The sequence below is a fragment of the Lepidochelys kempii genome, chromosome 1 (genome assembly GCF_965140285.1).
Source record: "Lepidochelys kempii isolate rLepKem1 chromosome 1, rLepKem1.hap1, whole genome shotgun sequence".
Classification (NCBI taxonomy): Eukaryota; Metazoa; Chordata; order Testudines; family Cheloniidae; genus Lepidochelys; species Lepidochelys kempii.
In genome coordinates, this window is record NC_136380.1 from 155,593,004 (window position 1) to 155,605,644 (window position 12,641).

General features: G+C 41.3%; 1 protein-coding gene across 1 annotated transcript in view; it reads right to left on the bottom strand.

Annotated features, from left to right (window-relative positions):
* Positions 1 to 10,282: 10,282 nt before the first annotated feature.
* LOC140916959 (amine oxidase [flavin-containing] B) overlaps positions 10,283 to 12,641 on the bottom strand; it is a 76,403-nt gene continuing 74,044 nt past the window's right edge. Inside the window, exons 14-15 of the mRNA XM_073358858.2 lie at positions 11,800 to 11,862; positions 10,283 to 10,891 (exon numbers count right to left, since the gene is read on the bottom strand). Coding sequence (XP_073214959.2) covers positions 10,736 to 10,891; positions 11,800 to 11,862 — 219 coding nt within the window. The 3' untranslated portion in view covers positions 10,283 to 10,735. The remainder of the gene's footprint in view (positions 10,892 to 11,799; positions 11,863 to 12,641) is intronic.

Here is a 12,641-nt window from a genome sequence, read left to right on the forward strand (position 1 = left end):
GAACAAGTATTTTATATAGCACTGACGTGCCCTCCCTCAGAGCAGGTATGGTATATAGTCCAGAGATATCCTCCCACAGAGTAGATACACTATATAGCTAAGGCCCTACCAAATTCCCAGCCATAAAAAAACACTTCATGGACCATAAAATCTGGCCTTCCCCCGTGAAATCTGGTCTTTTGTGTGCTTTTACCCAGATTTCACCGGGGGAGACCAGTGTTTCTCAAGTTGGGGGTCCTGACCGAAAAGGGAGTTGTGGGGATGTTGCAAATTTATTTTAGGGGGGTTGTGGTATTGTCCCCCTTACTTCTGTGCTGCCTTCAGAGCTGGGTGGCTGAAGAGTGGCGGCTGCTGCCTGATGGCCTGGCTCTGCAGGCAGCAGCATGGAAGCAAGGGTGGCAATACCATACCATGCCATCCTTGCTTCTGTGTTGCTGCTGGCAGGGCTCTGCCTTTAGAGCTGGGCTCCTGGCCAGCAGCCATCGCCCTCCGGCTGCCCAGCTCTGAAGGCAGCACCGCCGCCAGCAGCAGCGCAGAAATGAGGGTAGCAGCACCGCGACCCCCCTACAATAAACTTGCGACACCCCCCCCCCAACAACTCCTACAGTTACAACACTGTGACATTTCAGGTTTAAATAGCTGAAATCATGAAATTTATGATTTTAAAAATCCTATGACCATGAAATTGACCAAAATGGACTGTGAATTTGGTAGGGCCCGATGTATAGCACAGAAATGTCTTCCATCAGAGAAGATGCACTGTACAACACTAGCATATCCTCATGGAAGGCACACTACATAACACAACTTGAAGGTCAATTACTGAAATTATTCTACTATTAATTTTGTGGCACTTATAGAAGCATTTGGGGGTATTTTTTTAAAGGGCCACTATCAAGTAAAAAATCATAAATTTAAAATAAGACCATGCCTCCTTAAATCAACTGTTCTCAAACCGTGGTCTACTGAGTAATTGTTAGGGGTCCAAAGGAGCCTAGTTCTCCTTCTTGTCCCAGTTCAAAACTGGACTACTCATATAATTAACATTAAGCAGACGAATAAGGGTTTGTAGGATTGGGCGCCAGGTTCTTACTAGGCTCTCTCTCTAAGTGGTTGATTCAAAAGCAATTGAAATGCATGGAAAGTCACCCATTGACTTCAATTGACTTTTGCTTATGCCTTTGTTCTGTCTCTGTCCAATGTTTTGGTTTACACTGCTTTCTCTAAAACTATGGGCCAATTTCCCTTCTCATTTACCCAGCTTTTATACTGGTCTAACTCCACTTGCTTCAGGGGAATCAATCCTAAGAACAGAATCAGCCCCCTACACGTTTTAGGAATTTGCTTAAAAGGTGTAACTTTGGAAACTTGGGATAAGTATGACCAACAAGGTGGAGAATGACCTTCATTCTCACTCTCCAGATAGGTTTATAGGGGTCTTTACTAGCATATTTTACAAAACATGCAGATGTTCCAGCCCCCCCTCAACCTTGCAAAGGCTCGTTAATTGGTTTCTCAGGAAATGGATTGTTATTAATTAGTTATCCTTCTACTGACACTATACAAAATAGAGTTCTACTGTAAAGCCCTGCAGCAGGACTGGGATCCCAGGGAACCCACAGGACCCTCTGCCATGATAGCAAGAGCCAGTAAAATGTATTTTGTTACAGATGGGATAGGGCAAAAAAACCAGAGTGCAGTAATTTGAGAGAAAACACTAAAGCTCTCGTCAGTTTGTCATAAATGGAATTTCAGCAAGATAAAGCAAATGTTTCTTTTTTTATAAATAAAGTTTTTAATACTTAAATTAAAGCAGGGGATAGAAAGAGAATCGATGTCTATTATGACAAGTTGAAGTATTTTTACATGGTTAAAGCAAGATTTGTTTTATTATTTGGTAAAAATTGTGTCTGAATTCATTATATATTTACTGACTGCCAATCGCAACTCCCACTGGCCGCGGTTCGCTGTTTCAGGCCAATGGGAGCCGCAGGAAGTGGCAGCCAACACATCCCTCAGCCTGCGCCACTTCCTGCAGCCCCCATTGACCTGGAATGGTGAACCGCAGCCAGTGGGAGCTGCGATTGGCTGAACTTGCGGACGCTGCAGGTAAACAAACCATCCCGGCCCTCCAGCAGATTTCCTTGACAGGCCGCGTGCCAAAGGTTGCCAATCCCTGGTCTACATAAAACTTAGTCCTGCCTTGAGTGCAGGGGACTGGACTAGATGACCTCTCGAGATCCCTTCCCATTCTATGATTCTATGATTTCTAACAAAATGCAGCAGTGTAGGGCAGAAAATAGCATGTGGGAAGACTTGCTCTGAAAAAGGAGGTGACCTATTTTTAAAAAATTAAGAAATGGTCAAAATTCCTAGGAATATTTCAAATATTTGTATTCATTATTTTAGTATTATTAATATTTATTTATTTTTATTATGGCTGTGTTTAGAGGGGCCTGATATCAGGACTCTGTTTTGCACATGGTAAGAGAGACTGATCTAGACCATCCTTGACAGGTGTTTGTCCAACCTGCTCTTAAAAATCCCCAATGACGGAGATTCTACAACCTCCCTAGGCAATTTATTCCAGAGCTTAACCACCCTGACAGTTGGGAAGTTTTTCCTAATGTCCATCCTAAACTGCCCTTGCTGCAATTTAAGGCCATTGCTTCTTGTCCTATCATCGGAGGTTAAGAACAATTTTTCTCCCTCCTCCTTGTAAGAACCGTTTATGTACCTGAAAACGGTTATCATGTCCCCTCAGTCTTCTCTCCTCCAAACTAAACAAACCCAATTTTTTTCAATCGTCCCTCACAGGTCATGTTTTCGAGACCTTTAATCATTTTTGTTGCTCCTGAAATGTGGCACCCAGAATTGGACACAATACTCCAGTGGAGGCCTAATCAGCATTGAGTAGAGCAGAAGAATTACTTCTCGTGTCTTGCTTACAGCACTCCTGATAATACATCCCAGACAGATGTTTGCTTTTTTTTGCCAAGCGTTACAAAGTTCTCAAATGTCAAAGTTCTCATAGATGAAATTAGTATGAAATATTGTGTTATCACAAAATAATAATCAAGATAACACAGAGATCAAAAGCAGGTTTCTGGATTCACAAAAGAAACGCACACACACAAGTTTGACATGAACAATCTTTATTGATTCTAGATTATGTTTAAAAAAAAGGTTCACAGCTGATAGATAAAAATATCTGAAGAGCCTACTGAAAAGGGAACTTAAGAAGGGAACCAAGTGAGCTAGCCAACACAGAGTCACTTTAGAAAATGCTACCATTAGTTAAGGCACAAATGAATCACACGCACTGAATCCATATTCTTATAAAAAGAAGTCATTTTTATTTTCAAACCAGAGACAGACACGACTAATGCTGTCCTGCATGTGACCACGGGAGACAAACTATTTGACTGTGAGGATACTCTCAAAACAAAATTACTTTGGCTATTTCACTTTTAGCTTCATTGGAGAGAGGGTTGCAGAATCAAGATGGTCTTGAGGTGGAGATGCTAGAGGGAATGCTATTCTGTTTAGCCACAGGCCCAGTCTATTTTGTGGGCATTGTACTCTACATTTTAACTGCATTGTTGATTGTTGCCTAGAGGTACTGGCACTTCTGCTGCGATTTCTTTCCAATTCCCTTTTGAGCATAAATCAGATGTAAATATTTACTTTCATCTGAGAAAACAAAATGGTAAGAATTTTGGACCTTTATAATTTCTGCCTTAATTAACATCACTGTCCCATTTAGGAAATACCATGATTAGTGTAATAAAAGTAATTAGCTTATCCTCCAGCTTTTAGGCTGTAAATCAGGAAAACACTTCCTTAACCTTAAGTGCTATCCTGAATAGGGTGCTTTCTTGAATCGGGGTCTGTGTTGAGAAGTAATGAATCAGTTAAAGAACTGACATCTTGTGCTTTCTCTCACTGTTCACTTTACTGTACTGTTGAACAACATGTATGATTGGCTTTTAATTTTATCACTACCAAATACTATTGTTGCCATGAACAAATTTACATATCATGTTTTGACATCAGTCACATTAATACATAGTTATAGATACAGTATACAAACAAGTACACTGTCTTTAAAAACAGACCCTCAGATCATCAAAAATATATGTGAGAATACAAATTATGACCATCACAGTTTACACAATACATTTGACTAGATCAGTACAGTGAAGGATTTCTCATGGGGGCATATTTCCCATTAGACTTCAATCAATCAGTTAAGAATACTATACTGAAATCACATTTGAAACCTGATTTTCTAACTTCTTTCCTTTACCAATCAGTTAGAATGAGTGTAAAGAGGTAAATTAGTGCTAAGTTCCTTCCATGTGTGCAAAGGGGGATGGATTCTGTAACCACATCTGATCAATTTATTGACAACATCATGATGTACATACATACACAATGTCACTTCTAAGTTTTTTCATAAAATATTTAATAAACAAAAGAACAACTGACTGCACTTATCTTAAATCACATTGTGTTCTTAGGATTCACAACTTATTTGCAACAAGAATAATTTGGAGCAGCAATTAGTATATTTCAAAAGCCTGAGAGGTTTGAGTATGAAAAAAAAACACTCAAAAACTTCAAGTGTTTATACAAACATTTCTTTTTAAACATCATAAGTCTGCAAAATGGGGGAGGAAATCTCATGAGATCCAGTTTTATCATGAGATATCAAGTGCTTCCCATTTCTGATTGGGCCAGAAGGATCAGGAGAGTTGCCTTTCTTCTAGTATTTCACTTTCTACTCACCATTGAAACCCAGAATTTAAGAGCAGTGAAAAAGAATTCTTTATAAAAAGTTAATCACGCTCATGAAAAGTCAGAACTGGGTTGAAGTGTTGGTGATGGTTCAGACCAGTTCTAATTTTATCCAAGTCAGTTCTCCCTCACTTGACTGCTATGGTTCTATGAGACACACAACACATGCTGGTTTGACTGGAAAATTTCTAGCTGGCACATGAGAAAAAGCTGGATAACTTTTGGACATGAAGAAAAGCTATTTGCCTTTATGAGCCTCATCAGTAGTTCCCCTATCCAGGCCTTCCAAATGTTTCTAGGACAGCACCAACACTCATAACCCAAACACCTTTGTCAACAAAATCATTCAGACCTACTGATTACTGACCTTTGTAAAGCACTTTGAGATCTACTGATGGAAAGAATGGGGCACTGTTGTTATTATTCCACAAATGTAGCAGTACACTGTGTGTTAAATATGTTTTCACTGTCAAACTTATAAGTATCAGGCCAAGATTTTTAAAACTGGGTGCCTAAAGTAAAGCTTGTCTGTCTGTATTTAGGCTCCTACATAAGAAGTCTGATTTTCACAAGTGCTGAGCATCCCACTACTCCCTTTGGAAAAACAAATCTAAGCCATCAGTTACTAAAAAGTTTAGTAAACAAAGTACAACTGGGTTGAGCCTCATTCACATTGTATAACACGGAAGAGAAGCTATTTACAGCAAACTGCTCTCATTGATGTAATTTTCTCTTCTGCTTGCTGTGTCTGCAAGGCTCACATTGCTCAGCTCCTCTTACAGTCCTGTCCTTTTTAGGGAAAAAAATCTTCCAGTGAGCTGCCTGTGAGCCTGAGAGGACTGCCAACTTTAGGGTGGGGAGAAAGAGAGAGACTGTGATATGAGTAAACGCGTAAGAGGTATTGAAAGGTCACTGGTTGCCAGGACAGACTTGTGACTAGATAGATGTTAAAAGCCAAGAAGAAAAAACAAAAACAATCTTGCTCTCTGCTGTGCTTTCCAGGGAGTCTGACTGTCAAGAATGAAAAACCAGGCCAGGGTGCCCAGGTAAAGCAGATTAGAAACTAAAGCAGGAGGAGCCAGAAAAAGCTATCAAGCCAAAGGCCAATCAACATCATTTCATTTTGGTAGATGATACCCCCATCAATTCCCAGAGACACGAAGTGGTCAAAGAATGGGAGTCATGGGATAGATTACAAATCAATCAAGAATAGGTCTTAGAAGTACCCTGTCTAACTGCTTCTCTGTGTGACAAGGTGAGAAAGGTCACATCTACTACACTGTACCCTGTTCCTCTGACTTCAAGATCTTGACATCTGAAGAATTCTTCTATTTAGTTTAAAGGCTGATGTGAGAACACACACTTGTAGCAGCTGCTTGGATTTTATCACAAGAGGCTTACTATCTGGTGCATCCAATTCAAAGACACAGAATGAAATCTAAGAGCCAGATTCTGACACCCTTATTCACAATGACAACAACTCCACGAGTAATTCAATGGGACCATGAGCAGAATAAAGTACTACTAAGCGTGAGCCCGGAGCATCAGACTCTGGCCTTGAAGATCTATATGAAGCGGACTATACAATTTCTCTGCCTTATGTATGCCCCAGCTGCTGATTGGAGTCATTGTTTTCTTGCCTCACTCCATGTTTTACTGCAGTGCAATTGCAGTTAGTTTAAAACATCATCAACTGGAGCAAAAAGTGCAAATAGGCTCAAAATAGTTCCAGCTGGCTGACCAGTTTAGATCTCTTCGAATTCTATGTGCGCTGGACTAAATTGTGCTCTCAATTACACCTACAACTTTCTATTGAGGTTGCCCCAGTGTAGAAGGAGAGAAGAATTTGGTGCAGTGTACTCTGTGGGACACTTTTGGCGATGTCCTGGACAAACTTAACTGAATTAAGCTAAACCCTACTGAATTAAATTCAACACTTCTGGAGTTCATTCTATTAAAAATGAAAATGTTTGTGTACTATTGTGAGTTGTATGGAACTTCTTTAGCAGGAAAACGTGATTAATGTAATCTCTTGGAGATATCAGGAGGAACTTCAAATGATTTTGGGGACAATACGTGTGAAGTGGATTTCCTAGGAAATACTTGGGGGGCGAGGGGAATGCAAATGATCCACCTCAAATCCATCCTTTTGAAACTATGCCCTGGGGAGAGAAACCAATTGTATACTGATTACCTGCTTCTGAAAACTCCAGTTCAAAGACCTCCAACCTGCATAAAGGAGGGACTAAACTTTTCATGAGTGTGCTAGTTCTGAGCTGAGGCTGTTGTGAATTTGTGCCCACAGAAGAGACTCCTTTGAGGGGTTTGAAGGATTCACTTGCCAGAAAACATGCTGGAGACAACTGGAGGAGGGGATCTCTGGTAAGATCATGTAGCATGCATGGAGATTAGTATTGTTTTAATGTGTTTTTTCTGAAGTGCTTTTACCTTAAGAGTAAAAGAGGCTTGCATAGGACGTTCTGTGTAGTTACTTATAGCTGTTGGCAATCACTCTATTATTAGTCTCTGAAGAGAAAGCAAGCAGGCCTATTTGGGCAGACTGCCTTTTGCTGGGAATATCAGTGAAGGCAGGGAACAGTTCAACCTGGAAATACCCCAGTCAGGAGGGAGAGAGACATAGCTTCCTTCCCCCTAGCCATTGCTAAGAGTGGGTTGACTTACTGAACCAATAAGAGGAAACAGAGGTGCAGCGGACCCAAACTGTGACACTCCGCATATAGTGGACAGCTAATTTTTTTATTCTTGTGTACGTTGTTTCAAAGGCCCCAATGCAGGGAGGACAGAAACACCGGTACATGCTTAAGCTTTCCAGGGCTCCATTTGATCTCTTCAGGATTCAACCCCCTGAATAGTTACTAAGAGCTTGGGAACGTCAGTCGGACTTGTACTGCATTTCTAACTACTGATGTGGAAGTGCTTATTGCATTTTGCATAGTTTAGCAATTGAACCTTTTACAGTTAACACCCTGCTGATGAACTGTCCTCCTAATCTTGATTTCAGGGGGGTTGTTTTAAAGATCCTACAAAATCTTGACTATCTAGATCATGAAGTCTCCCACCAGACATATGGATTTGGAGCCGATACCACAGGACTAGGTAGTTGCTTAGCAGTCTACCCTGCGCAAGGGGCAGTGCATAGCTGCACTGCCCCAGGAGCAGACGTTGAAAGTCACAATTCAGGCCCCTGCTCTCCCTTACTCCAGTGGGAAGGTCCCCAGTCCTTTACCACACACAGATTTCTTCCCTCTCTTCATGTTGCCTCAGCTATGCTGACTGGTTTGCTGTGGGGCTTAGTCAAGGCTCCACCTTTTGCAACCCCATGCTGCACATCTGAGTGGGAGGAGAAGGAGTGACTCCTCAGAGGCTGCTCTCCTTTCTGCACTGAGAGCTGCGATGCAGGTAGCTGTGCAAGACATTTTATGCCCCCTCATTCCCTTGTGCAAGCATGTAGGGCAAGCAATGATCTTGTGCTTAATCATTCACATCTTCTCATAAAACTGCGAGCCAAGCAGTGTGAAATGTCATCAAGAGAAGATTTTATGGAGCGTAGTTAGAATGGCATTCAATGTAGCATGGAATAATAGCTTCATATTAATTAATGTAATGCCAGAAAGCCTTTAACTGAAGGTTGAATAGAAAAGGACAATTGAAAATATTGCAATGTTGGTAGCTCAGTGTTTCACTTATGTCAGTAGTGCTGTGTCCGTTTACACCAGCAGAGAATTTGCTCATAGGATTTCCAAAACTCCCACTACAGGATTGTACGTTTCTTAATAATATAGTTTTCAAAAGTACACAGAAGGTGAAAACTAGATCTGACTAGAGATGTGCTGGAAAAACAATTGCACTCCATTTTGCTAGCAGGCTGAAACTCAGGGAATCACAGACCCGAAAGCTTAAGACAAGATCTCGTCAAAGAATGGTGACTAACAAGCACAGTTTGGCTGCTCTCACTCTCAGGAAGTAGAAACTACTTCTCCTTGGAAGCAATTACAGTCCAGAAATGAACTGAGGGAGAAGATGATGATCTCAGCCCTGCAAACCATGCTGCTGTCACTCACACTGAATTCCATTGTCCTGGGCCTTTGGTACATACAAAGATTGGGTACTTTTCACTAATACAGAGCTTTATAGTGTTTTGGAAGGATTTTCAAGCTCTTCTCTTGCCTGGTCTTGCTTTTTTACAAAAAATAATGAAGTCTGAGGATACTAGGTAAAGTAGTAAGATTCCTTTCTTCTGGAAATTATATTAGAAAGAGCAGAACCGCAATAACCTTTCCTCCTAAGTGAAATACAGAGGACTGGAAAGCAGGTCACATCTTGGATGACTATATGTGTGATGGAGAAAACTATTAACTGTGTATATAAAAGAGTCCAATTTAGAGTGATATGAATCAAGAAGCAAAGCTGAGCAGGGAATTTTTTTTATTTTTGTAGAGCAGAAGAACATAAGAGAAATCACCCTCGCAATTCCAGGTGCACCCCTCAACACAACATAAATTCTAAGAAATACAAATGGAAATGTTGTTTAGAGATTTCCATTTATATTTCAAGGACTAATTGTTGGAAAAATGTGTAGATGTTAGCTCAGATTCTCTGGCCCAGATAAGCTGTGTTCAACACTAGACAAAGTTATTACTTATTACGGCAGTGCCTGTAGGCTCCAGCTGAGATCTAGGGCCCACTGTACTCTAAAAACACAAGGTGAGAGAGAGTCCCTACCCCAAAAAGCTTAGACAAGGGTGCAGAAAAGTAAGTACTGTAAAAGTTACTTCATGGCTCCGTGGGGTGAACAGGGGGGGTTAATCTGACCCCTGGCACTACCTCTAGCAGCCCCATGGAACCCAGATAGGATAGGAGTGCTGTAGAGCCACTAGACTGGGGGAATGCTCAGGAGGCCACTTAAGCCAGCTTTATAGCCTCTTTTGTGCCACTGGGTCCATAGTCCATAACATGCGATTGAAAACGTAAAGTGAGGAATTATACCCTTGACAAACTCATGAGCACTTGCATAGTTTGGAACAACAATTTCAAAATTTAGCCTTACATTTTTTTGTAAGTGCTGTTTGGGCTCAAGGTGTTTTGGGAAAAAATACATTAAAAGACCCTCACCTGCAATTTGCATGTATTCAAAAGTTATTTTAAGCTACAACTGAAGTCTTCTAGATCTCCGGAACACGAGTGTGGCAATACTCCCCCTATAACTAGGGATGGGCGTGGCCTTTAAATGTTCAGAGTTCAGGTTGGGTCAGATACAAGTGTGCAAAAGGCTGAAAATATAAGAACAGCCTTCTCACGGTATCTTGGCATTTTCATTTGCAGACCTGAATAGAAATTCAAAGTTCCACATAGTGGAACATCTCAGAATAGTGGTGGACAACCTGCAGACTGTGGGCCACACGTGGGCCCATCAGGGTAATCCGCTGGTGGGCCGCCAGACAGTTTGTTTACATTTGCACAGCCACCTGCAGCTCCAGTGGCCGCGGTTCGCCGTTCCCGGCCAATGGGAGCTGCAGGAAGTGGCGTGGGCTGCAGGGACGTACTGGCCACTGCTTCCCACAGCTCCCATTGGCCGGGAATGGTGAACTGCAGCCACTAGGAGCTGTGGGCAGCTGTGCAAATGTAAACAAACTGTCTGGCGGCCCACCAGCGGATTACCCTGATGGGTCGCATGTCACAGGTTGCCCACCACTGTCTCAGAACCTCAAATGATGGTGCTAAAAAATAGGTCACTGTTCAAGGGGTCCTTACTTTATCTGAACTCCTTCACTCATCCTCACTCTAAAGTTGCATCTCTACTTCCCCCCACTCCCCTTACCAGTCCTGATCTGCTTTTGAAGACAGATAAGTGCACGTCAAAAAAACCTTTGGACAAAGAACACAGCAAGTATGCAGCTTTGTGCTGGCACCTTTCTCAGTTTCGAACTAGCAGCCCCTTTTTGTAGGCAAATAGCCCAACAGCAGCCACTGAAGTGAAGAAAGTGGAAAATCCAACCAGCCTCAGCAGTCCTGGTACAGACGGCAAGTTTCTCTCCCAAAAAGTAGTAGTGATTGGCCGGGCTGGGACATCCTGCATGGGAGAACATTCAGTATTAGTGCAGGATCACCTCTGCTATGAAAGGGAGAGTATAAATATCAAGTATATCACAGCAGAAACAGAGATAGGTTGAATCTGTTTAGGTGTACTTTCTCTTTTAAACAGAAGTATATTGTATTCAGGCAAGATCTGGCACTCTGTTGCTATTAATGCTTATCCCATGCCCTGCTGATGAATCAGGAAACAACCAGAACAGGGTAGATAGCATCTACTTGAGAAAAGGAATTAAACACAACATGTTTGTTGAGGGCCCCTAAAATCTGAAATTAACATATTTTAAAGAAAGAGCCCAAGACTGGCCATTTGCATTCCCTTGTACTCACTTCAATAAAAAGAAGAGCTGTTTAAAAGGCAGGAAACATTTTTTGCCAAAATTTACTCAAAATTGTTCCTTGCTTTTCTTAGCAAAATGTTTTATCCAAATTTAAAAAAAAAAATCAACCAGCGGTATTAAAGGTGGCTGTGAGCAATGAATATGTCTGAGCTTGAAAAGCTTCCGAAACGACAACAATAGGTTGTGAAGAAATATGAGGCCCAAAGCATTCTCGTCAATTTAAGGTAAGCATTGTAAAAGATACCTGTATGGATTTTTTGCCTTATTAAAAGTTGAATACTCTTTCCTGTACCATGTTTACAGAGTATTTAGACACCTCCACCCCTTGCTGGGTACCTGTCATGTTCCCAGTTATCCAGGGACAGTTTTGGCAGCCAGCAGAATAGTAATTGTAGCTATAGCCTATGAAGGTATTGGTTAGTCTCTGAGGTGCCACTAGTACTCCTTCTTTTTGCGAATAAAGAGTAACATGGCTGCTACTCTGAAACATATTTTATCTCATCATTAATATCAAAGGAAAGTTCACAGGAACTGAAGGAAAACTTACAACTGATTCTGGTTCTGACTTCCAAATTTCACCTTCTGAGATTTTCCCCATCGAACACAGTATCTGAAAATAAAGAACTGATCAGTTCCATTCGTTCTTTTAAAGGGCAAAACATTTGGCTTTCAGTTTTTGCTCTAAGCTGATGCTGCTATAATCAAGATAAGGGTTTAGCAAATAAGATTGTATGTATTCAGATTTAACAGAAAATCTGATACTTGCACATCAGATTGCTGGGAGGGGCTGTTATTTACTGACATACTCCCAGAGAAGCACCTCTTTCCTAGCTGTGTAATCACTCCAGTGAGAGTGGTGGTGGTTTTTCTAGGAAAGAAAGATATTGGTTCAGGATGAAGGAGTAGAAGAAGCCTCCTTAACTCATCCAGATCCTCATTCAGCAAGGTACTTCAGCAGCACATCTCTAATTTAGTATGTGAGTAGTCCCGCTGAAGTCAGCCAGGCTGAAAATTAAGCACATGCTTAAAAATCTTGTTGAACTAGGGCCTCATATTAACCACAAATCTGTGGCCCATATTCTATCAAACTGACATCGAAGTAGTGCACGCAAGACATGTAGATGTAAAACAGGTACATGCAAAATGTATCGGAAGCTAATTTTGAAAAAAGTTGACCCAACACAGGAATAGGATTGAGGTCATGTGAGGGAGGGAGAGCCTAGGGTTCAGTGCCAGAAAAGCAAAATTTATTCCCCAAAAAAAAAAATAGTTGGTATCTATTGGTGGGCATGAAAAAGTGCTAGGATTACATGAAACAAGGAGGAGAGTATGACAGGAAGGTGAACATTATTTTTTTAATGCGCACATTTCCAAAATATAATGTGGATA